General features: G+C 38.1%; 1 protein-coding gene across 8 annotated transcripts in view; it reads right to left on the minus strand.

Annotated features, from left to right (window-relative positions):
- NSD2 (nuclear receptor binding SET domain protein 2) overlaps nt 1–27349 on the minus strand; it is a 104849-nt gene that overhangs the window by 34820 nt on the left and 42680 nt on the right. For all 8 annotated transcript variants that reach the window (XM_021393788.1, XM_021393790.1, XM_021393783.1 and 5 more), the window contains 3 exons: nt 11894–12059; nt 5657–5823; nt 4811–5305 (listed from right to left, as the gene is read on the minus strand). In XM_021393788.1, coding sequence (XP_021249463.1) covers nt 4811–5305; nt 5657–5823; nt 11894–12059 — 828 coding nt within the window. The remainder of the gene's footprint in view (nt 1–4810; nt 5306–5656; nt 5824–11893; nt 12060–27349) is intronic.

A 27349-nucleotide genomic window follows, 5' to 3' on the forward strand; every position in this document is an offset into this window, starting at 1 on the left:
TGAGTACATGTAAATCCTGTGGCATGATGATTCAAAAAGGTTTTATTATTTCTGGATGAAGTTAAAGTCTATCCCACAGAACACAGGCAAATCACACTGGAATAAGTGCTTGCCTGGAAGGACATCCACCAATTTACAGTAGAATTCACTATTCATAGGGAATCTCATATCTTAGCAGAGAGATTTACCCCAACTAGCACTTGAGGTAACATTTTCCTGTATTCTCATTTTATACTATTTATACAAATACTAGGAATTCAAAAAGCTGTGCATCTTTCCTTAATATAAACACAATACACAATAGCCATCAGCACTGAAATTAACTGACTTCCTAGGAAGTTTATTCAACACAAACAAAAAAGCCAGAAACTCCTTCAGTATTTCTATACTTTCTCTTACGGAAAGACAGATTTGACAACTTACAGAAATCAGGAAACTCTTAAGATTCTGCATTCTACCAAATTGAAACAGTAACTTGAAACACAGCCCTTGGTCCCTCTCTCACTAACCAGCATTCTTCAATTCTAACCAGCAGTCCCACCATTTATTACTGTAGTGATGCAACCACTACCCCCAAATCATGGAGCAAAATAAAAGTAGGCCAAAAAAGCCAAGTGTTTAAACAGTAACAACATTCAACAGAACAGAAAGACATTTTTTTCCATGGAACTATTCTTAGAACTGAGTATTTTTACATTACAAATTCTGGTGTCAAGCAAGGTACAGGTGTGACTAAAGCTTCTCCAGGGGTTGGAAGAGCTGCAATATCTTCCTTCCACTGATATTAATTAGTCTAATAAGAAAACACATCTGTAATTTTTCCTCTAGTTGAGTACTAAGATTCTTTTTGCTTTTATCTCGTATGATCTACTTGCTTATAGGATATAAAACTACCTTTGGGGGCTTCTCTTCAAACTGATTAAAATTGAGAAGCATCCAAAAAGTTATTTAGAGGAGACAACATAGATCTACAAGACATCTGTTCCAGAGATCTCACTTCCTAAAGCAACCGAGGTGGTATCAATTTTGACCACTGGCCGCTGAGCGTGTATAGTTCACTGGGCCCAACTAGGGCATGGAATTCTTAAACTTTCTAAGGAATATCTACTTTTGTTTGCACAAATGAGATATAGCTTAGTGTTACCTCCATTTCCAATAAAATACAAATAAAAATAATTGTCAGTCGAATAGGAAAGCAGTGAAAACCCATGTTTCTTAATGATTAGCAGACACATGCAAAGAAGGACACTAACATCTTCACACCATAATACTCAATTCTTGGCATATGTAGTTGAAACAGTATATGTGAAAGTCACGCACTTCTTCAAGTTATTTTTCTAAATATGGACAAAATATACGGAAATTCCTGGATCTAGGAATCAATATCACTATAGGTGTATAAAACGTGGTGCTTAGATCAGGCACATACTAGCTCATCCAAGCAAAGCAAATTACCTCCACTCTTATTTGTCTCGATGTTCAACAATTCCTTATACTTGCAGAAAACTTCAATTGTACACCCTACTAATGAAATTAGATCTTCATTTACCTCAAAAAAGACCCAAGGCCCAAATCAATTCATTAACATAAGCAGTATGGCTCTGTCTCTCGCTGAAAATACCTTTATTTCAAGTCAAGACACTTCCCTTCTAGCAATTATGATGGTTGTATTTCACAGAGGAAGTGCACAAGAATGCCAACAGTACAAAATACATCGGAACTCCTTTGGTAACCGTGCAAAATACTTAGTGTGCCACTAAAACTACAAAAGTGTTCCAAGTTTAAATCCCTCCTTCGCTCATGGAAACACTGCTAAATCACTAAAAACATTTTCCGGCAGTCCATAGAATTAAAGAATGGCTTAGGTTGGAAGAAACTTTAAAGATCATCTAGTTCCAATCCCCTGCTGTGGCTGGTTGCCACCCACTAGATCAGGCTGCCCAGGGCCCCATCCAACCTGGCCTTGAATGCCTCCAGGGATGGGGCATCCACAGCTCTCTGTGCAACCTGTTCCGGTGCCTCAACACTCCCCGAGTAAAAAATTTGTTCCTAACATCTAACCTAAATTTCCCTTCTTCTAGTTTAAAGCCATTTCCCCTTGTCCTATCACTGTCAGATCATGAAAAAGTTTCTCCCCCTCATGCTTGTAAGCTCCCTTTAGGTATTGTAAGGCCACAATGAGGTCTCCTGGGAGCCTTCTCTTCTCCAAGCTCAACAAGCCCAACTCCCTCAAACTTTCTGCATATAAGTGGTGTTCTGTCCCTGTGATAATCTTCACGGCTTTCCTCTGGACCCGTTCCAACAGCTCTGCATCCTTCCTTCACCCAGTTTTCAAGCAGCTGCCATTCATTTTTGAAAATTTCAACTATTCCTGTCCCATCCTCAGAAAAGCAATACAGAAAGTAGTAATTAATAAAAACCAAACTGATAGAAGAATCCTGATACGGTACAAACATGGACTCCACACATGACACAGCAGAAATTTATCTACTCTTAAGATACCCTGTGATTATTGGAAGCCCCAAATGAGTAGTCTTTAGTCCTTCCTTTCCATTCACTCCATCTCTGACAGATCTGGGAGAACCTCTTACAAACCCAGTTTTCCTTTTTCCTAAATATCTATCTGCAAGTACTTAAGGAACTATACTCTGATCTTTCAGATGCCACCAACACAAGTGGCTTAAAAAGTGGTCTGTTTTTAGCAAATGTTATCATTTCATATAAAATAACGGTATCTACAACAGGAAAAAAGAACAACCAACCAAAAAAATCTTATATGGATAGCAAGCTATGCAAGTTCAAACAGATAAGCCAAACAGAAGGGAAAACACCAAATATTATTTGGATACAATCTCCGTGTTCCACTGAAGACATGAAACTGCCAAGAAGTAACGTAACAAGCTTGAAGTGTTAACTAAACTTAGCAGGTATCTAAAATGCCAGTCATCTTCACATAGAGAGAAAGGAAAAATCAGGCCCTAACAATTTTAATTTGAGAGAGGGACTGGTAGTCGCTGATATCTGTTACCCATCACTTTTGTATCCTCATTCTGTTCTATGCACAGAAGTGCTTCAGTATCTACTAGAATGAATCATATTATCAAAAATATTTCTATTTTCATGACTGATTTTTATTAAAAGGTATTCTAGGTAGAAAAGACAAGATGCCCTCTCTATATATGTCATATTTAAAAACTCTACTTTAAATTCTGTGGAATATTAATCATTCTCATCAGTGTGATTTTTCAAGTTTATGCAAGTTTTTCCAGCGTCTCAAACTGACACTGAAGACAAATTAATTCATCAGTGTTAAATAGTGCAACATCCTTTGTATTTTCCATCTATTTGAGAGCTACAGTATAATCACAGAAGGGAATGAAACATGTTAATTGGCACAGAAAATGAAAGTATAACATCAGAGACACAGCATGTCTCTTCTGTGGTAAGATGTGTTTGGGTAAAACCAATTGTAATAATCTCAGTTATTCCAGAGATGTAATTTCATGTGCCTCACTGCTGCACAAGACTTCTTGTTGCATACCTTACAGGCCAAGGCATTACTCTCTTGCTATAACACAAGATGCAAGGTTATTTACAGAAGAAGTGGAAACAGAACTCTCTCAAACATGAGACAGATGTTTCACACATATAGCTTTTCATAATGAATATATTAAAATCTATATTTAATAGTCTAGCTACAAAATGCTCTTGTTTCCGGAGCCCAGCAAATTCAACTGCCAATGTTTTTCTCAAGTAAACCAAACCCACAAGAAGCTATATGTACACCGTATTCATTTTTACTCTCATCAGTATCCTGAGTTGTAATGAACTAAAAAGATCCTTAAATTGAACAACAACTAATTTATCACCCTACAATGTAATCTGGCTTTCAATTTTTCTTCATAATGTTCAGATTTGTTAATATTTTCTAATACAGATATCTTATATTGAAGTCAAACATTTAACAGCTGAAGTCTCTGACCAAGTCATCTCTAACTTTCTGCCTCTGTGGGTATTACAGAAAAGTACAGCTAATAAAAAACATCAGAACTCACGCTTCTACCAGTGCATGGAATTGTACTGCAAATGCAGCAGAGGGTTGTAAAGAAGAAAAATGACGTTCATGATTTTAAAATAATAAGTTAGAACAATGGTACCGCTTTTATACCTCTAACAGTCTTCCTAGGAAATGTTGATATTATGGTAGTTATTAAATCTACCTTGCCCTGGAGTGTAGTCCTCTCAAGAAGGCCTAGTTTCTGTCCCAAGATACTGCACACTGACAGTGATTTTCATACACTTTGGTAACTGTTGAAGCTTTTTCTGAAGCTCAGCAAAGGACTCTAGGTAGGGAAATTGAGTTTTTGAGGAGTTAAAAGACATGGGAACACACTGTATAATTTGAGCCATGTTATCAAAATGAATGCACAAGCTAACTCTAAGTAGATAACCATAAACAGTACAACCTTGCTTATATTTGCCTGAGCGTATGTATAGCATATCTACTACATTTATGTATATTAAAAAAAATTGTGACTAATAAAAAGGACTGTTACATTATGTAGGAAGATACTAATGTGACATTTGAAGTAAACGCCAATATTACTATTTTGCTCATATTATTTATATACATTCTCTCTCCTTTCTCTGTTACTGTCTGGACCAAGATTTGATGCAGGCATACTTTGCCAAACTCAGAATATTATGGATTCTATAGTAACAGTTAGTTGTCAACTAAAGCGAAGAATTTCCTTTAAGTACAGAAATGAGCAGAGGCAATCATCCATAGTAACAGCTAAAAGAGACTAACCTCATCTCTGTGCTTCTGACAAAAGACCAAAAACTGAGATACTGCATCACCCTTTCTGCTTCGTGGAGTAGATGCTGGAGTTTTCTTTCTACCGAGAGGGGAGCCTATCCCTCTTTTGGATTCAGCCTGTTCAGATGACTTTTGAGGAGTAGTATTCTTAGTCTCCAACTGACTGCTTTCTTGCGTATCATCAGTGGCAGACAATTTTGATGTCCTTCTCCTCCTCTTGTTAGGAATGCCCGACTCCTTCACTGATTTCAGATTTTCAGTGGTTTCTTCGTTTGAGTAAGATGACTCATCTACCTCCTCCTCTAAAAGCTCCACAGCAATGCCAACTTCCTTTGCCACTTGAGGATTAAGATGAGGTCTGTCCCTAATGTAGATGAAGGTGTATTTGGCCTTCCGTTCTTCCACTGTCATGCCTACTGCTTCACTTGCTTGCTTAACACCCATCTCCCACTGCGGTCGCAGCTTCCCTGGAACAGGCTTTAACATCTGCAAGATAAGAAAACACTCTGAGAAATTTGCTTGTTTTTCATTCCAAGATACCAACATCTACAAAAAACAATTCCAAGAGACTAAGTGTAACACATATATACAGTTCAGTTATTCAAATGGAATTGTATTTGAGACTAATAACACCATGCACTAATCAAAGACAAAGCAGAACAGTAATGACTTCTAATAAGTAACAGAGATGTGTCACCCCATGCTTCACATCTATACATAAAATATAAGATTACATGCCAGCTTAAAAGCTTACCAGAATATCTATTTACATCTATACATACCTATAACAGTAAAATAAAAGTCTGAAAATCTTGCCTTATTTGGTAGCCTTCTTACCTTTATTTTCTCTGCTTTAGTGAGGGCTTGTTTTGCACTTTCCTGGCATAACTGTTCAAACTGGTCTTTTCCTTTGAAAGGCACAAGGCTCTTCTCAAATATCCAGGCTCGTTCTGGAGCATCTCCAAAAAACTGAACATGATATTGACGAAAACTCTTTTTCTGTCCTGAAAAATAAAACCAAATGTATTTAAGATCCAAATGAGGTTGTTATCTAATTTTTGCAAGCTGCTACATTTACTGCAATGACCAAAGCACAGTACCAATGGTTTACCTTCCAAACTCCCGCTTACTGGTTCCAAAGTCTCTAAGTTAAGTGATGAAATTTGACATAGAAGTCCACTAGTTTAACCCAAACAAGAATATGCTTTGCTAAATTAACGTACAGTTACAAACATCTGACAGTGCTTTCTGTGTACATTAAGTTATATGTAAGCCTGCATTTTTCTGAAAATTCTACATATGAAAATGAATTAAAAATCCAAGATTTCAAAGCTTAGTCTCTGCACTCAGGCTGATCTCCAATATGCCTAAACTTTATCCTTTTAGTATTCTTGAACAGAAGCACACACTTAGCTAACCTTAACAATTACAATAAAAATTTAATCATAACCAAGCTTTTAAAGAATCAGAGCAAGAATGGAAAAGGATTCGTGTGGTGGATGGGAGAGTGGGAAGATGAGAGAACTACTCCGAAATCTAGACAAGAAATATTCTTCTAAGATCATAAAGAGGAATACTGTCTTCTTCTCTAAGAAACTGGCGTACAACCTTTCCTTTCTAAAGATATCAGGTACTCTAACAGAAAGGGGGAACAAAACACTTCGAAAATTCATGGAGGAATTCACAGTTAACAATGAATTTTTAAATGGCAAATGGCAGAGAGATGAGAATCAGATTTGAAGTATCTTCTAGCATCTCCTTCATTTATTTTTAACATGCAGATTTGATATCTGCTAAGTATTTAGATTAGGGTATCCTTTAAAGAAAAGTTTTAACTGTAGTGAGCTACACTTCTGTGCTTGTCAGTCCTACTAGAAAGGATTAGTTGTCCATTTTACAGTATTCTATGGTTTTTCAAGGTACCACCATATCAATATGTCTAAGATGTAGTCTGTGAGAGAGAAAAAATCAGGGAAGGGTTCTATACAGGAAGGACAAATAACAGCCACAGTCATCAGCAATAGATGTCTTTAAACTAGGTCTCAATTTTGTTGTTTTTCACAGTATACCTTTTGCTTTAGTCAGAAAATACTTCTAGTTGATTGCCTCATACACTGTATCATTACTGGGTTTTCTAGGCTTACAAGGAACACTCTTTTTGTAATTACTCAAGACAGTAGTTACTTTTCAACGCAGTTGATCTTGCCTCAAGATGTGGCATCTTGAACAGTAATATGAAATTAACCTAATTAATGGCACGAGTGGACATTTTATTAATCATTACAACCATACATACTACATACATGAGATCTAGAAGAATGACTGCAACTCAGTTGAGATCAGGCACAAGGGTCTAGAGGAATGGCACAGGAAAAGGTCTTGGTCTGTCTGCATCATACACACAATCCAGTATCCTAATACACATTCCAGTAAATTCATAAAGCTTGTCCTCACTGAGAAAATTCTTAACTAGAGACTAGTGAGCTCCAATGAATTATCTCTGATGAAATAAAGGCTAATTTTTGTATTTAACCAGGATGCCTAAGGTGCTGATAGAGAGAGGGTCCATGCTACATTTACAACCACTTGTTAAGATCTGCCTTTGATCACTCAACAGCCCAGTACCAAGGCAACACAAATGCTCTCTACCTTTTGCAGCTGGGTATCTGTAACTGTCTAATTAATTAGTGTAAATGATAGGGTCTACTGATACAATAATTGAAGCTATTTTTGAATCTGCAGGTATCTCCTGTGGACAGAATCCATAACAATGCTCTTGGGTAAAATAAGAGACATTACTAAGGATTACTACATAAGAAGACACTATTTTTGGCTCAAAGAATCCTGGAACCACCAGTTACTAAAGGTTTGGGAGAGTGTTCTGTGGGGCTTACCACTATTATTTGTCTGCTGCTGTACCCTAGCATCTGTTCTTGACCACTGTCAGAGACAAGATACTGAATGAAATGGGAGCTCTACTCTGAATCAATATGGGCTTTCTTATATGCAAGCACGCATCCTGCCAGCTGAAAGTTACAAAATTTCTCAAGCCAAAACAGCTGGAATGATGAAATCAAGTATAAACAGCAAGAAATTCAGACTGTTTATACATACTGTTGATCCTAACCCTAGAAATGAGAAATGCAGAGACCTAACTGGGGATTTCTACAACTCCACATAAAAGAACTCTTCTGCTTGGAACAGAAGACTTTTGATGGTGTCTCCACAGTAAACAGTAGTGGAAGACAAGACAAGACTGGAAATATACACTGATGTTTTGAACATCATTAGTGTGCATTTATTAATTATGAAGGCTGCCTAGAGCTAGTCAAACTTTCTGAAGGAAAAGGAAAGCCCCAAACCAACTCCAGAGTAAATTTCAGAAAAGCCCCCCATATGTATTTCTTCAAAGAGGTTGAATTTAATAGCTGAAAATATGTGGGCTCGTCTTTCTGTTAATACTCCACAAGTCAAACTCAGAAATACGACACTTTTTTTGCTACATCTGTTTTTATAGTTTCTTTTAAAAAGCTACTACAGAGATTCTTGATAATGAGGCATCAATCTCGCTCCTTTCAATGAGCAGTTATTCAGTTAGGAACAATAATCAGCTTTGTTTCTCTCAAAATCCAGCTCTTCTATATCATAATAGATCAAAGAGACAAAAGACTAAAATTACAGAGGCTACCTGATCAAAACTCAGAAAGACTGGTACAAGAAAAATTTGTCTGAAGAATCTATAATAGCCATTTTAGCAATCACAAGAATGCTTCAAAGGGATCTCAACAAGACACTTAGTTTACCATCAACACGGAGTCTACTTACAGTCCTAGACATCCTCCTTCTATTTTAAAAACCTATTGCCAACAAGCTCATGCAATCTCTCCTGGCAATCCATTCCAATGCTTCACTGTCTGTTTCACTTCCAAGTTGTTCTTCATAAGTAGTCTAAATATTTTTTGCTACTAAGCTCAATTCTTTCCAGAGCAAGAAGAGTTTATGCTTTTTCTCCTTTGCATGTTGTTTAAGGGCAGTTAATGGGCTTTACTCATCAGCTTAAACAATCCAGTTCCTTCAGTTTGTTCTCACACTACATTCCTGTTTATGTTCACTCAGTACCTTCTCCATTTGGTCCACATCTCTTGAAATAAGATGGCTCAAACTGGATGAAATGAACACCATGCTGCCACTGAAAAAGCAAAGGGATCTACTTCATGTATTTTATGAACAGCATTATTTATGATAGTGTAACTGTGGTCTTACTGCTGACAAAACTATATGGGGCTATTTTGACCCTCGGATTCTTCCCTGCAGTAATGCAGCTTTCCACTCATTTTCCAGCTTGGTCTTCTACGACTCTACAAATCCACTTACTCCTACTGAGCTGAATTTTTCAGACCACACCCACAAAGCATCAAGATCACCCTCATTTCCAATTCTACATGTTTACAGTCTCTCTACATTAGATATTCGTAACTCTAATATGAATTTTACATGTATAGTCTGTTTTCCAAGTTCTCAGTGCAACCCTTGATAATAACTGAACAGTGAAGGAAGAGTCCCCTTCCCCCCTGACTAAAAAAAACCTCTCTTTTCTGCTCTTTCACACACATACAAAAAAAAAACTGGAAATACATACTTAGAAGTTTTGTAGTAACAAGTAAATGCCCTACTCTATTCCTAGCAAAGAAAACTGATACCTATTCTTGACCTAATAAAATATATCAAAGTATTTAGGAGCATAAATAAAACAGCAAAGTTATGTGCTCCTACTGTGGTTTGATATTCCTATTAACTTGCTTTTCCCCTTAATCTCCAACTTTCCTGGATTCCATTAGCAGGTTTTCCAAACTTTCAGTAAAACTTGAAATAAACATAGTAAAAATACTTTACAGTGTTCAGATGGAGCTAAAACTAGTGACACAATGTGCCTGCAAAAACACTTTCTGTAAATGCAACAGTAGCAAAAGAAAGCCTAAGGAATGCTCACTGTTTTAAGTACCATAGGACACTGAATAGGCTGAAACACTCTATGCCTTCTTTGTCTCCATTTTTTTTTTTTTAATTGGTAATGCCTACCCCAAGCCTTCAGATCCCTTAGTCTAGTGGCCACAACTGTAAGAATGAAGCACCATCCTGAGAATACTGAAGAAGCACTTAGGCAAATTGGACACACATTACATTATGGAACCAGATGGGATGCCTTAGGAGGAGCTGAAGGCGTTGGCCAATGCGATTGCAAAGTTGATGGCTGTAATTTTTGAAAGGCCACACTGGAGCTATTCCTGATGAGTGGAAAAAGACAAACACTGCAAACATCACACCTATCTTCAAGAAAAACAAGAACAACAATTTGGGGAACTGTCAGCTTAGCCAAGTAATTTAATGCCTACAAGATAATAGTGCACATTCTCTTTGAAGAGATGTCCAAGCACATGAAAGAAAAGAAGGTGCTTGGTAACAGCCAACAAAGATTCACCAAGGGCAAATTGCTCCTAATCTGTTTATTTCCTATGAGAGGATAAAGGAAGGGCAGTGTTGTTTAACCTCACAAGTAAAATGGTTTCCAGTGTTTGTAAAACACTATATGAGAGATGATTAGGAAAGAGAGAGAGAAAATTGGCTTAGCCACCGGGCTTTATAGTGTTGTGAAGAGAGATACAGAGTCCAACATGTGGCCATTACAATCTGTGTCCATCTATACTAAGGCAAATACTGGTTGACATCTTAACAATAATCTGGACCACGCCTTTATCAAACTGGGGGGTGATTCTAGTCAATATAATACTGCTGCTCAGAGGAACTTGAAATGTGCTGGAGAAACAGGGTGATAGGAACCTCATTAAGTTCAACAAAGTCATATATGAAGTCCTGCACCTGAGATAAGATAACCTGATATAGAAGTACCAGACAGACTGGACTGTAAAAAAGATGCACGGTCCTTGTAGACATTAAATTAAACTTGAAACTACACTGTAACCTTGCAGTGAAGAAGTTCAGGTACTTGCATTACCAAGAATAAAGCCAGACAGATATGCTTATTGCCTTCTATTCACCCCCTGTGAGACCCCTGGAATACTCTATCTAGTTTTGGATTTCACAGAACAATGAAGACAGGAGGGGCAACAAGAAGCTAGAGCACACAATGTACAATAAGATGTTCAGAGAGCTTTCTCTTCTTGAGTCTCAAAAAACCAACCAAACAAAAGAAAACCAACCACATGAACCCAAGCAACCCACTGACTTGGTGAGATCTTACTGCTGTCTTCAACAACTTAGCAGGAAAGATACGCAGAAGAATGAGACAGACTCTTTCTGGATTAACATGGTACTAATATAAAAGGTTGTACAGTCTCCATCTTCGAAGACATGAAACACTGCGCTGGAGAAGGCCCTATGCAACCTGGTCTAGCTTAGAGACCATACATCTTCCAGGGATCCTTTCTAACCTTTATTACTTTGTCACTCTACAACCAGCACAGATAAGCCTTTACAGTTTAAGGTATAAGAACAGAGTAAGAAACTACAAATGAGATGATGAAGAAATGGGTAGAGATTTGTGCATAAGAATTTCACTAACGCTCAGTAGTGCCTGCATTTAGAATCAACTAACATCTGCAGGTAACTACTGATTCCACGAATCACAGAAAATTAAGCTGAATTAGAAATTGCTTTTAGTAAAACATAATCATCAGGATTATTTAATCCCCATGAGCTTTCAGCCCATATCACTTCGCCAAACATCTCCACAAAAACAATGGAAAGCATGTATCATCAGGTAATTTTTTAATAGGACTTCAACCAGTTTCACAGATCAAAATTTTGATCTCTTTTTTATAATATTCAAGTTAAAAAAAAAAACAACACAAAAAACAAAACACCAACACAGTAGAAAAAACAAACTCAGGCTGCTAAATGCTCAAGAACAGTGCTTGCAGGATTTTAACATCCCTCTTGACAGTGATGAATTGGTTCAGTTACTGATTCAAACAGATAAAATGAAGAACAAAATTTTCCCAAAATAATATTTATATACTGAAAAAAATCCAGATGTTTGTAGCATCACAGACATACCTTTTAGTTTAGTGTAGGAATGGAGAATGGGATCAGCAGAAACCATACATGGCCACCACGGAAAACCTGATACTTTTGACCACACTAGATCTCCTATATTATACTTCAACAGATGGACTTTATCATCTTTGATGGTACCTTGTGTTGAATCTCTCTTAGCAGCAGCCTTAAAAAGGAAAAAAAGGGGAAAAATATTATCACAGTTTCTCCTTCAGATATACACTAGTATTATAAAAATACACAACAAACCAAAGTTTGTATTCTCTTTAAACATTCTAGTTAAATGCAAAAACATAGTGATAATGAAAAAAAGAAAGAAATAGCACACTAAAAGGGTTATGGAATTTTCTAGCAAACAATAATTATATTTCACATGTAACAAAAACTAAGTCACATTTTTTGTTCTTTCACGGCAAAAAAATCCCAGTTCCATTTGTTCTTTTCAGTTTGAAATATTAGCATGTAAGCTGTGGCTTGCCTTTATCATTTTGAGTAACTGCTGAGAGACCATCAGGAAGGCTTGCTTTAATTTCAAACACATTCACTGAGCACCAACTGAAGATGTAGAAGAGTCGGTCTCAGTTTTTATGAACATTATCAATCAAGTTAAGTGCTATACAAACAACAATTCTGTTTTGGATTAGAATCTAGAATAGGTTGAAATGCCTTTATGTCTAAACAGAAGCAGCAAGTATAACCACTCAAGAAAAAAATTCCCCACATTTTGCATCTTTTAGCTCTCTTTTTACATTGTAAGGAAAGCATGACACAAACCCTACACCCCCACACCCTTTTGCAAGGTCTTTTTTTCCCCTGTTCCAGTTTTAGTAGCAGGAGTTAGTAAGTGTCCTTAGTTCGTGCTCTAAAGGCAGTTCAGTTGCTGGAAAACTATCACAAATCTCTTTCCACTTCAATGGACAGATTTAAATAGTACAAGGGAGTTTTATGTTTCCCACTGGCAGGTACATATTCGTACTATTTATAATGAAATTCACCAGTGCAGACATTTACTCAGAAACTAAAACTATGTCACATTCTATGAAGTTAGTGACATTCTCTCTTCTTCTCTTCATTTGTTCTATTTGTAAATAACAAATGCCCTTATCTAGGTAAACTTTAACACTGGATCTGAGAAAGCACAGAACATTTCTCATGGAAGGTATCTGTTAAAATTATTACTTATTTTGCTTTTCTGTTTTTCTATATATACATGCAACGTGTTTTATCATTCATCTTTTATAGTACCAGCTCAACAAACAGAAGGCAGACCAGAGCTTCAGGCTTTCAGTGGATTTAATGTTACTGCTGGAACAAAACTCTGTTTCAATTAATACAAGCAGCAAGAGGAAAGAGGAAATACTGTTAAGAACCTGAAAACCTACAAGGTGGAAACATACAGTATTTGAAACGTTATGTTGAATCAAAACAGACAAGGTTATCTTAAAAATAGACTTTTAAACCCAGAAACACTATTAAGACTAACCACGCATTATTTTCCACAACCAAACAACCAATCTTTGACACAGCGCAATAGCATTGAGGATTTTTAATATTCAAACACAGAGGCGCATCCTGCTAGAAAATAAACTTCAAGCCCATTGCACTGAGAAACTCCTTTCCTCAAAGCTTTTAAAGCTGCTCCTGGTAAACAGACATGATGCTATGTCATCTGATTGTTAGGAGCAGTTACTCATCCAGTGATTCAGCTTTTCTGATGAATTTAGACTCAGTTCATGTGCCTGCAGCAAGAGCTGTGTTCCCATGTCTCAAGGTTTTTGGCTCTCTAATGAATCTGCAAGACTGTCAGAAAACCCCTGCCGCTGAGCTTGCCTCAAGTCCAGCACTCTCAAAGGACCTAAAAGATTCCAAGCAGATGTGAAAAACCAAACGCTCTTTCTAGCAGTTAAACATGACAGAAAAAGTTGGGCTTAAAAGCTACAAATTAAGAAATGTATATGTTAAGAACAGATCCAGAAAAACATTAATCCTAACATACAAAAACCAACTTCAACATGTAAACAGAATAGACTGGATAAAAATATTTTCAGAAAAATCTAACTAATGGAAAATGCGAAAGTTATTCAGGATTCTCAATCTCATTTTTAATTTACAAGCCCCAGTATTTTTCAGAAAGTGCAAGTAAGCTGAAGAGATTTATGACTAAAATCTGAGAGGGATCTGGCTGGAATAATGAAAAGGCTCAAGCAGTGCTTCTTATTGCAGCGTAATCTAAAAGGGATGGCACTACAGGGGTGAATATTGCATTTCAACACATCTATAAGCACATCACGAATTTTAACTTCTTTGATGGATCATGATTAAAAAAATGGGAAAACGACAGCCCTCTGATAAAAACTGCACGGCTGATCTATGCAATACTTCCCGTATTTATGCTTTCTTCTATTGATAACATGTACATGCTTTAAAGGATGGCAAAATGCAGCACAGAATTCGACACACATAATTCTTTTGAGGAGCTCTTTTATGAGGTTATTTAAAAACCTATAGACAATATTGTCGTGAGCTCATTCTCGTCCCTCTTACTTTCCCACATCATCCTGATTTCATTTGATTTCCTCATTCTCAAAGCTACTCTGACCCATTTTATAGGTATCTTAGCTATAAATGGTGAGGTGAAATGCCTGGCACGTACTTCTGAGAAAAGCAGCCCTCTGACATTAACAGCCTCTTTAATATTTCCTCTCTAAAATATTTCTGCACACTGCCAGCATAGCATTAGAAATTGTAAGTATTAAAATTGCTTAAAAACCCTCAGGAAATGGTAGACACTGGCAGGCAGCCACATACATAGATTCTACTCCACTTTCCAGGTTGGTTTTTTGTTTGTTTGTTTTTAAATTACTGGTGAGGTGGGATGAAAAGAGCATCTCTACACATATGTATGTTACTGTATGATGAGGGCTGGAGGTTCTTCAGGAGACACTTGTATTCACTGTACAGAAACAAGTACTGTGGCTTGCAGTGTTTTTCATCTGGAGGAAAACAGGAATTGCCGTTTGGACAATTTTTTAAAGAAATAATTGAGTATCCCTAACAATACACAGTTAATAAAACAGGCAATCCAACTTTGCATCTGTGGAACATGGAGAGGCAGGGCTGGAAGCATTCCAGCCATTCCAGTGGTCTATGATGAGTAATCCATTCTGCTTCAACAGTAGATCAATTCTTTCTGTGATGATTCTTAAACAAGCAAAATAAGATGGAAAACTTCTGGTTTAAGAACATAACCGCGAAGTGAGGGAAGCTCAAATGAGTCCAAATTACTCTCCCCTCAATTTTTGCTTGTAATGATGATGTTCTTGCCCGAAGTAGAAAAGAAATAGGCTTCCTTAAAATTGTTCACGTTTCTAATGAGATATCCTACCCACAAATGGAAACAAATGGAATTCTGTAGGACTTTTTGTGCTGCAGAGGAGCATAAATCACTCTGCGCTTACTGTAACTGCTAAAGTCAGTCAGGCCTGCTGTTTTGCCCTATCCCGGTACCTTCTCCTGTAGTTTTGACAGAAGCAAACATGTTTAGTTGTAGAATTTTCCCCGGTTCTCCCACGTCAATTATAAGCAGGCTCTGCAGCCTCCGAGATAGACACCTCCTCAGTCACCTCCCCCTGAACTTTAAGACAACTATACCCAACAGGAAGCCAGAAACAGTTTGAGAGCATCTTTCTTTTCTACTTTGACCGATAATTTCAGTGGCTTTTTTTCCTTTTTCAAACACTAAATTGCAAAGAAATTACGTAAATAGGATGCCTGAAGCCTGCGTGAGCAGGTAATGACTGAGGACCACACAGGGCAGTCCCAGTGCTGAATACACAGGCCATTTGACAGGCTCCACACTCCTAAGGATTGTAGATATTGGTTCAACAGAAATCCCTGGCTTTCTGGATTTGCACCCTAATGAAAGCCTTGCTCTGAAAGGCAGCTAGACAGATTTCAAGTTTATTTTGTCTGGGGGACTGTGGAGTGTGGAATAGCGTAATTCAATTACCATAACTGAGTTTTTCTGCAAGAAATTATGCCTTGAAGAATACCAGCATTCTTAAAAATTCATCCAAGACAGCAACTGCAATAGGCTGAGATATACAAAAGAAGAAAAGAATATTTAACGTGCCTTTCCTCTTCTCTTAACGTTTCCAACATTTATTTGCCATTTCTCTCAGCACTTTCATAAGTGATGAGTGACAGGCAGATTGACAGGAATTCCTGACAATTCTGTTAGCATTCTACCAGACCAAAGAAGTGAGAAGTGATGGCTTGGTCATAGAAAACATTTGCATTTAATTAACTTCATCTACAAGCCATCAAAAGAATTCATCCCGTTTTCGTTTAATTCTGGCCTGACTATGAATGTGAGGAGACAAGAACACGCTGTGTGGGATGGGTAATTTCAAAGTTTAAAGTTATTTTAAAACAACTACAAAGCACGATGCATTTAAGAACAACATTGTTACCGTACTGAATGCAGAGCTTTACATTTGATTGTAGAGCATTATAAACAGCTTTAAGCTGGCAAAGGACAAATGTACTCTTTTTTTTAAAAACACCAACCAGGCTTACTAGGTGACGTCAGACTGAGCTAAGTTATCAGTTTTGAAATGATCAGTGGTAAAGAATAAAGATATTAATATAATAATAATGATCTTTATCGTGTACATGTGCATGCTTGTGCAAGGAACTAACCCCTCAAATTCATTGTGAATTAACTGAAATGTCAAAAAGAATAGTATTTCACTGAACTAACTTTGGAAGCTACAGAAATCATGAACTTCATCTAACTGTAAATTGTCACAAGGGGATTAGGCAAAGAACACTGTCAAAAAGTGGTGGAGAACGTATCACCAGAAAAGAGAACATTTAAGACAGATGAAGACAGTACAGGTTTTATTCTGTAACATAATGGGGAAGCATATACTGAACAACTTGCAGGTATCTCCCCTCCTGCTTTCACTTTCAATTTGATTTGTATGAAAGTAATATCAGTTTGTAATCGTGCACCATGGACTTCTCCTTGGCCGTGCTACACATACAGACTGCTGGAGGTCCACTTGCACTCTGGAATAAGAATGTGCTAACATTACAAAGAAACTAGGACAAAATAATCAAGGTTCACAAACAGAATATATGCGGTTAAAATGTACTTCTAATCAAAATTACAACACAGAAACGCAGTCAAACTTCTTTCTTCAATATGGAATAGTGCTCATTGACCAAGACCATATATTTTTCCAGTCCTGCTATCTACTTCAGAGTATTAGTGGATGAAATACAATGTGTTTTTTATCCTGACTTGTGTAATAAAAATAAAAATAAAATGTTTTGTCTTCTCCTGCCTCTCTATTAGGAAAGACTGTTGTTAGGAAAGCAAGTGGCTACAGAACTCCATTCCTTTGAGAGGTTCAGGAGAGATGGGAGCTTGTCTGGAGAAAAGGGGTGCAACAAAGCAGAAAAGACTCAAGTTTTGTCACTTAAATTGACCAATGACTAGGTTCACTATCAACAAACAGACAAAGAAAGTCTTCATAAAAAAAAAAAAATTCCAAACTTATCTTCCTTAAGAACGAACCGTCACAATTATGTCCTAAGGAAAGCTCATGCTTCCTGAAAAATTCAAGACTTTAATTTGATGAAGGACAAATCACTGTTCAGTCTTCAGGCAACAGAATGGAAAGATGCAGCTACTTTCCTAATGAGTTATGTTCTATCATTCAGGACACAGAAGTGGCTTCTCACTCTCATTAAATGCAAAAATCTCATTAAGTCACTTCAAAACCAAAAATCACAATTAAGCTTGATTGAAATTGGTGCAAATATATACTATTACTTCAAATGAAAGGGTTAGCAACCCAAGACTCATTCCAAAGTGAGGCCAGTACTTATTCTAAATGATTCTATTAAATACAGTATCTTCATAAAAATAACCACCTCAGTGATGGTGGTTTTTTTGTTTTTTTTTTTTTTTTTTTTTTTTTTTTTTTTAAAAAGCTGAATTATTGCTAGAAAATAGATAATGATGATGAAACATGAAGAAAGAAGCAATGAACTGTTGAAGTTTTGGGTTTCCTCTTCAGCACAACAGAATATTAGAGTACCCAAAGACTGCAGTTCTCAAAACACCATTGCATCCATGTCTGCAAACTGCCTTGGCTCCAAACATCTGCAACACCTTTGTGTAATACGCATCATACTGTGTAGTGAGGTACAGACTGAAGGGGAAGTGAGCACAAAAAGCTCATATCAAAACAAGATGAACAAACTATGCTGGGGCTTCTCTTACTAGTTTTTCAGATTTCTGTACAGATATTTTACTAAAAGCATTCATATTCGATTTTTAGAACAACTATCTTCAAATTATCTTTTCTTCTGTTACTAAGTACCTGAACAACAGAGTGACAAAGTCCTGACACTGTGAAGAATTACCTTTGAAGATACTGTTTGATTCTTCCCAGCACAACCACAGTTTATTTGTTTTTATTCCATGTGACTATTTGGTGAAGCTATGAAATAGGAAAACCAAAAAAGGATAGAAAAAATAAATAAATCTCTGCTCTACTTGTAAATCCCCTAAAAACTTTGCTAGGATGGTTGAGGCTTTTCAAAATCAAATACAAGCTTAATTACAAGAGCTTTTTTTCTTCCATTGCTTTCCACAAACTCATCTAGAGCAGCTCATGACACCATGCAGGATCCTCCCTTCTGAGATGAAAGAAAGCAGAAGACAAAAAGCAGAAGACAAAAGGAAGTTTAGATGCGGATTCATCATTTAGATTATGGATTTTAAAATAAAAGATCAAATTTATATTTCAAATCAATATTATTTTTTCTGGCTTTGCTTCCCTCATTATTGAGTTCCAAGCCGATGACACGTTTTCTAGATGCTTTTACAGTTAAAAACGAATCTGTCTATCCAAATCAGCTATCTTCCCTTACACAAACACTATATGAGCAAGCATTTTAGAAATAATCTTAACATGGCATTTTACTAACTAGGACACTATCTTTTTTTCAGAGTATAGAGTTGAGAAGAAACAGATTCAATCATTCACAGATAGATCCAGGAAGATATAAGCTCTGGAACACTTCCCAACCCTCAATCCTTCTGCAAAAGTGGAGAGCAGTTTCATTCAGCAGCTTTACTGAATTTCTACATTTACATTTAGATGACCTCTTAAATCACAAGCTACTGGCTTACTGTTGAAAGGTTCCATGTTCCAAAAAATCAGTATTTAAATTAGATACAGCTTGATCAGAACGAATGAAACTTTCTTTTATAGTAAGTATTATAAAAAGATTTCTGCCTACACTCAACTTCTCCAACATTTGCCCATCCTCAAAAGTTTTAACTGTTCTATCTCAGTATATAAGACACTGTGGATATGAGATGCTACAGAAGTCTGGAAAAGCACGATGACAGAGCCGTGAGGAAGTTTAGAAAATGAAGCAGTTTTTTTCTGAAGAATTCCTATAAAGATTTGACATAGCTTAACAGAAACAAAACTAACTCAGCACACATACACGTTTTCAGAACGCTGCATCCACGTGTATTCTGTAACCTGCTTGCACAATGTTTTCACATGCGTTCCAGATTAGAATCTGTACGAGAGCCCCATTCTTAACACTCTCCTAACATCCTGATAGGGTTGAGTAAATAAGAGATTTCCCAAAGCACTTTATTAAACAGATACGCTCTTGGTAGTTCACAAAGATCCACATTAGCACAGGCAGATGTTCTGAATCCTAACACTCTTGGTAGAAAAACCCAAGCCTGGATAATGCTACCAACTCCTGGACCTTCTGAACATTGTTTTCTGGTGAAGACAGATACTTATCTCTACGCTTTCTTGCCATAAGAACACTTCTGAAAGAAACGGTTTAGATTTAAGGAAAAATGCTGATTTGGTGCAAAGGGCAGCCACTAATAACATGACAGAGTCCAACAAATACTTAGATTTTGAAAGTAGGCCTTTAAATTGAACACCATACATAAAATCAGGCAAGAGAGGTTTCTAGGTAAGTAATTTCCATTGTGTTACTAAATATAGCTAGCAGATCCTCCAGTTGTAAAGGTTAAACACAAGAGTATCGGTGGGTTAATCAGCCTAGTGGCAAGGGGGGAAAAAAAATAAATAGACATTACAGCACAGTGTGTGCTGGCAGCCCGGAAGGCCAACTATGTTCTGGGCTGCGTTAAAAGAGGAGTGGCCAGCAGGGAGAGGGAGGTGGTGGTCTCCCTCTACTCAGCTCTTGTGAGGCCCCACCTGGAGTACTGTGTCCAGGACTGGGGCCCTTAGTGCAAGAAAGACGTGGAGCTCTTGGAACGAGTTCAGAGGGCTGGAGCACCTCTCCTATGAGGAAACGTTGAGGGAACTGGGCTTGTTTAGTTTGGAGAAGAGAAGGCTCCGGGGAGACCTCATTGTGGCCTTCCAATACTTGAAGGGAGCGTATAAACAGGAGGGGGAATGATTGCTCATGAGGGTGGATAGCGATAGGACAAGGGGGAATGGTTTTAAACTGAGACAGGGGAGATGTAGGTTAGATATTAGAAGGAAGTTTTTCACACAGAGGGTGGTGACGCGCTGGAACAGGTTGCCCAGGGTTGTGGATGCCCCATCCCTGGAGGCATTCAAGGCCAGGCTGGACGTGGCTCTGGGCAGCCTGGTCTAGTGGTTGGTGACCCTGCACTCAGCAGGGAGGTTGAAACTCGATGATCTTTGAGGTCCTTTTCAACCCAGGCCATTCTATGATTCTATGATTACCTTGATTTGGCAATGATGAAGCATATTCCAGAAACATTTCTTATTTTCAGCAATAATGATGCACTGAAAACTTGGAAAATGCCAATCAGGAATACTCCGATCCCATATAAATAAGGTGGTCATTGCAGTAAAATATCATAAAGCACAAACTCAAAGTGCTATCACAATTCCACAAGATCTAAGATCCCAAATCATTTTAGTTTGTTACAAGCATCCTCAACACACATTCAAATTCAGATTTATTTATCGACTTTCTACCTCCCCCTCAAAAAAAGAAAAATCAAGCTTTTCTATCATTAGGTGATTTGAGATTCATCATGCAAGGCTATGGTGGCGATGGTTTGTGCAAGATCCAGTTTTCCCTCCTGTGCTAGATTTCTAAAATAAAGCATTTTTATAAGCTCTCTTTGTGAGAAAGGAATTAATTCCTTACTATTGACAAGTTACATTTTTAGCTGCTGTTTATGATGCCCCAGAAAACAATTCCTCTAAGAGTTTTCACAAAAAGCAGTTACAGAAACATTAGCCAGGTTGGGCCTATTTACTCAAAATAAAATGATAACTAAACAGGGGTAATAGGCAAACTGACAACTAGTGTCTATGAACAAAGAAATTCGGAGCTCTTGAAGTCCATGTGCCTTACATGGAAATCCACTCCAGAAGAAGGAAACTTGTAAAGGCTGATCCCACTACTCCAAGACAGATCAAAATATTTTGCTTTTGTTACTTTCTTTCACAGTTACTACAAAGCATCTTTCTTTCCTGACAAAAGGAGGCTTTAAGGGCCAGAAATGACATCTGGTACATATCACTTACATTTCCCAAAAATCTGTCTGTAAATCCAACCAACCAGCATAGCCCTGAACTGGAGATCTAGCTCTCAGCTAAATGCAGAAGTTAGATATGCATTATTTTGGTTAAGAGAAAACTGAGCAAAGTAACAGAAAGGCTTCACCTATCTTGAACAGGAAAGCAACAAAACCAACCAAATAGCTTGTCATTTCAACTACTACCAGCCAGTGCAGTGCGAGGACAAGATGCTGAGATGACAGTGTTCATGTCGAGTGTTGAGTGATAGTGTCACTACTGAGTGACAGTACTAGTGCAATGACTGAAAATAAGTCTAGTCAAAGCAAACAAATAAATGTCATTCACCTTAGCTGTGTTATGGCACACCATCCGCTGCTGAGATGGAATGGGAAGTTAGTTAGTTGTTCCAGAAGAATTTTGCCTGCTCTACCATTTCCACAACAAATGCACAAAGAACAGAATAAAAACCAAATCCTGGAGCACACAAACCACTGACGAATATAAAACAATGCAGCATTTGGTAACACTCTTTGAATCACTTAGATTCCTTTCTATCTGGTCAGCTCCTTAGGATCGTTCCAACTTTCACGTAGCTGGTACCACAGAGATGCACAGATATGATGGACAAGAAAATTTAAAGTCGAGCACCACATCTTCAATGCTCATATCATTGTGGAGCAGTCTTTTGGGCTGCACGAGGGTGGTTAAGGAAAAAGGGTTCAGCAATGTCAGGATTCACACCTACTCTTGCAAGCAAAGGGTAGTCTCTGAAAACAACCCAATTCCTTCCTCAAAACACACCTCTTTGGTTCATGTTTCACTGAAAAACTGCAATATGACAGCACCGCTTCACAGCTAGCCGCTGCACTATTAGTCCAGGCTTAGAAGCAGTACATTCTCATTGCTAAGGGTCACTGTCACTGGGTGCTGAGTGGAAAAAAAGCTCTGGGGATCAAAACCATCTTGTTCAAGCTGGCTCTGTAAAGGCTACTAAAGCGTAAGCATGGGTGTTTTCACTATCCTACATCAGACCCAAGGGGTGAGGTGTGGGGTGGGGTACAGAGGGAAAAACGCATCCATCTGATCTAGAGTTTAAGAATCACAAAGCTATTAGAATATTTCTAGACATGTGGAAGACCTGGCTCAAGGACTTTTAGGTACTTCTGTGACAAGTGGCTTGGAAGCAGTCAAGAAACAACAAAATACCATTATATTTTTTAATATTGGATGTATATAGTATAAAACACTATTTTCAATATGGACAATAATATAGAGAGACATATCATGCCACTGTATATATCCACAAGACAACTGTATCTTGAATGTTGTGTACTGTTCTGGCCCATATTTCTCCAAAAAGACGACAGTGGAGACCAAAGCATCAAGAGATATAGCAAAAAGAACCAGCCCATTACATCATACACATCTTGCTCCATTACCAAATGTCATGTATGTAAGAAGTTTGCACTGACTCAAAAAGAAGCCGAGTTTTACTCCATGAATTCAGTCACCTACAGCTACCAAGCACAAAGTCATCACCATGAGCTCTAGAAACCTCTGAGTCACAAAATGCTGGGGACTGAGCGTGTTTGCAGAAAGCATTGCTCCACGCTTTGCCCCTCTTTTGCACCCTCTGCTGACAGTCACCCCCCAAGCTGAGGTGCTGAATTTGACGGTTCTTAAACTGACTTGTTACAGCTAGTTTTAAGGATTGTTTTTGTCATCATGTCAAGATACTATTTCATATTTGGATTCTTCTACCCATGCGTTTAAGAACAGATGTGAATGTGAAAACATTTTTTCCACTTGGTACGCAAAAAATGTATTGAGACAACAGCTTGATGCAGAAAGCACACTTATTTCGGCCACTTCTGTACACAAGAACGAGAAGCCTGGAACAGAGGAGAGCCTTGAACAAATACTTCAGCTTTCTGCAATTGATTTTGCATTCACTCTGAGACAGCCCATAGCTTCTAATCTCCCCTGAAACAAGTATACTCTTGATGCTGTATGCTTTTGGTGCTATGTAACATACAAGTAGTTCTTTAAAATACTATTCCTATGAGACATTAAGAATGAATGATTTGAAATTCCAGAGTAACAATTACTGCTGCACATTGTGAGCTGCTGAGAACGAACTAATGTGTAGCTAAACATAATCCTTTACTGAGGACTAAAGAGTAACAGGAGCTATGGAATCCTTCCAAAAAGGGTAAGAATTCATTTCTCTTGCTCTGGAAGGGATCACATGGGAAAGATTTTAAGGTAACTCCTACTCCACTGGGATTATAGTGACAGCATCCAGGAAGGCTACCTTATCATTTGCCTGAAGACAGGCTCTGAAAACTCAACAACAGCCTATTAAAAAAAAAAAAAGTTATACAGAGTCCAACTGCAGACATCAATTCATGTGGCTGTTTAGCTGCACATTTTACAGCGAGTTGACCACGAATTCCTAGTGACTGACAATGCAAAACAATCAAGTCCTCTTCCTGGAAAAGATCTATTTATTTGAATTTTTTTTTTCTGTACTTAAAACAAAACAGGTCATCTCAGGATCTGGCTGTTTTCTCCACTCCTAACAGCTATAAACAGGATAACAAACAGGATAATCAATTATTTGAGGAGAACGGCTCTTCAGTCTTACAGAGGGAACTTGTTGATTTCTGCCTAGCTCTATTAATTAGATGGAAGCCGTGGCCTGAGCAACAGCAACACCTCCATGGTGCCCATCTTCCAGTATTTAGCATAGAAGCACAAAAAACAGCAGATAATCCTGAAACTGCTTCTGTTCTTCCTCTATGTGGTTTCTAAATCATTACCATTCACTGGGAAAGGCACTATAACATCATGTAGTCATCAGATAGAATGGAGTTGGCCAGAACAGTTTTTCTCTGTGAATGCAAAATGGCAATGCAAACACAAGACACAGACTAGTGGCATGTCTCCAGTAACTTGCAGCTGCCCCCCAAGTAGCTGCTGCAAAATCATTATAGGCTGTGCTGAGTAGAAAGAGCAATGAACTGCCAACTTTCTGGTGCAATACTACATGAGGACTGCAAGAAAACTGGATAGGAAGCTTTGTGAAAGGTACAGCTTTTAGATCACATCCATGTTGCACAACTGGCATCCCTAAGCTAGCAAGTATAGCAGTGTGTGGACCTTCCAGGTTTGTTACGGACACAGCATTGCTGCTTTTCTGAGCTAGTGCACCCATGCTAGGTAGTCATGCCAGGAAGCTATGCCAAATGGGCAAGCTGCCACTTCAAGGCCCAAATTGGCTTATGTAGAGCAAGCTCAAATGTGCCAGTATAGTACACCGAACTCTTATTAGGACTGCAGAGCACTGCAGACCGACCTTGAGATCACCAGCATAAGAGCTAGAAATATATGTACCCTCTCTATTTCCTGTGCAGAAACTCTTGATTACTTTAGGGATTAATCCGGATTACTTTGTGTTACTGCATTAAGCAAATCTCTGCCATCCTCCTCCAACAAGGAGGAAAATCACCTCCAACAAAAGCAGCAAGTGACCCCATTCATAACCACTAGCATTGTGAGAATGCAGCCATGACAAGATCTAGAACAGAAGCATCCTGCCACTTAACATGAGCAGCACTACAAAGTGGGCAACTACCAGGCTCCATGGGTTTGGCATTGATTCAAACATCCAACACGTAATACCTATCGCATGCAGAGGTGTTCTTAGACCAGTATCAACGTAGTTCCTCAGTGCAGAAGCTGCTAATTGCTAAACTCACACTCATTACAATAGGCCTGGACTTTAAAGCGAACTCCTTAGATGGAGAGATAAGGGAGTAGAGGGAAAGGGGTGAAATGGAGGAGGGTGGGGGAAGGAAGAGCCATGATATTTGTCTTACTTCCTCTCCTTCAAACTGGGAAAGTGAAAGCACTACAGCTGTCCCTCAGAGGCCTGGAATAAGCCGTGGTATCAGCAGAAATCTAATTCACATCATAGCCGAGTAGATTGCATTTATTCCCAACTGAAAACAGATTTGCAGATAGATTTTTAAACAATTTTCCTTTATGTTAATGAAAAATGTCCAAACAAGCCAGTCCAACAACAGAGCAGTGGAACATTTGTTAAATGATATGCCTCTCACCTCAGCAAGATAGTAATCTGGTATGTCCATCAGAGATATAATTACCTTACACAAAAGGCAGTATTTGAACCATGGCCATTTTTGCTGAATAAAAGAATGAGAGCTTGGACAAGAAGAAATCGAGGGAGAAAAACAGTCCAGAAACAAAACCAGACAAACAGGTTCTACATTAACTTGTAACCTACAATAAACAGGTATCTAAAAACAAAATGTATCAGCTTTTACTCCGTGGACATTTTTCCAACTTCCTCTTTGCGACCATAACCAAGGAGGTAAAAGCACAGCACAATCCACTAATTAAGCCTTGGGATACTGGCAATGAAACAACACTTAGAGCAGGAGCTTGGAACTTAGGTACATCGACAATGAAGATATTACAGTTGTTGTCACAGAGAATACATATATATCACTAGTCCCCAAGTGGACAAACATGCTCCCTAGCATGGCTTTTCTTCCTTTAGTTTAAACCCATACAGTTGCAAGCTGCCCTTGAAAAAGAAAGAAAAGCCCCAGACTTCTTACAAATAAGGCATTTTATCATAAAACAACATCCTGTGATCTTCAAATGTTTTTCTGTTCGCCCTTTGTGCTTTGAAGTGAGCCAGAGGCTTGACCTGCTCTTCCAAGTGCTCTGAAAAGAACAGGGTTGTAACACTGGGAAGGCTGTGATCACGCAGTGGGCTGCCCTGCCCTGACAGTTTGGTAGCCCACCGCTTCAGCACCACTCTCCAGCCATCGTGTTTCTGGTGTTCTGGTATTCACACAGTTTGCCCCAACAATGTCTGATCATAGGACTACTCAGACAACACAGATCAATCTTATAACCTTCAACAAACTGCTCAGCACCACAAGTTACAGGCCAGCCTTCATCGACAACCAATGTGAAAGGATGATCAGGATGAATTATAGAGATGGGCAGACTAAATATTGCCTTCGCTTTAATACATAAATAGTGCAATAATAGAGTTGGTAATGATAACAAATATACCATTACCTTTGTTAATGAAAACAAAGGTAAATAAAATGAGTAATACAGCAGCAGTGCACATGGCTCTTCCCTGCATGTGTATCGAGAGTAAGAGTCAACATTAATTAACAACCTTTCAGATGACAGAAAAAAAAGTTTTAACATTCATTTTGCATTTAAAGTGGGTAAAAACTGGACCTGTTCACCTGCCAAAGCATTAATTACCATTTACCATCGCCTTCATACAACACTATTGTGAATTACTCACTGGGAAACTTAATATACACGAAAATATCCCTGCTATGCAGGTTTTTTCTCTGAGATGAAATGAGCGCAAGCTACCTTCCTTTAAATGAAGCCTATTAATTAAAACTGAAGAGGGAAAAGGTCTAACAGCATTCTTACTTTCAACTCGGTAAATTGGATTTAAAAAAAAGTGAAACTTCCATTTCTGCCCATGTTTAAAAAAAAATTCAAGAACAGACTAGCTGGATCACAGATGTTAATGACATCATAAAAGTATCCAGTATTTTCAACTAGTACAATTCACTAGGTTATAGCAAAACTAGCTAGGTCACAAGTAAGTATAAAAACCACAATTGAACTGCCAAAAACAGTTAAAGGCTATATGTGAATTTCAAGGCCTCCCAAGCTCCCTTGCCCAGGTGCACATTCTGGCTATGCTCTGGCTGTGTGTCTGGATGAAGTTTCTCTTTCTCTCATCCCATAGAACTACATACCCTGATCTCTAATAAAGACTTACTTGACTTATTTGGAATTG

The sequence above is a fragment of the Numida meleagris genome, chromosome 4 (assembly GCF_002078875.1).
Source record: "Numida meleagris isolate 19003 breed g44 Domestic line chromosome 4, NumMel1.0, whole genome shotgun sequence".
Lineage (NCBI taxonomy): Eukaryota > Metazoa > Chordata > Aves > Galliformes > Numididae > Numida > Numida meleagris.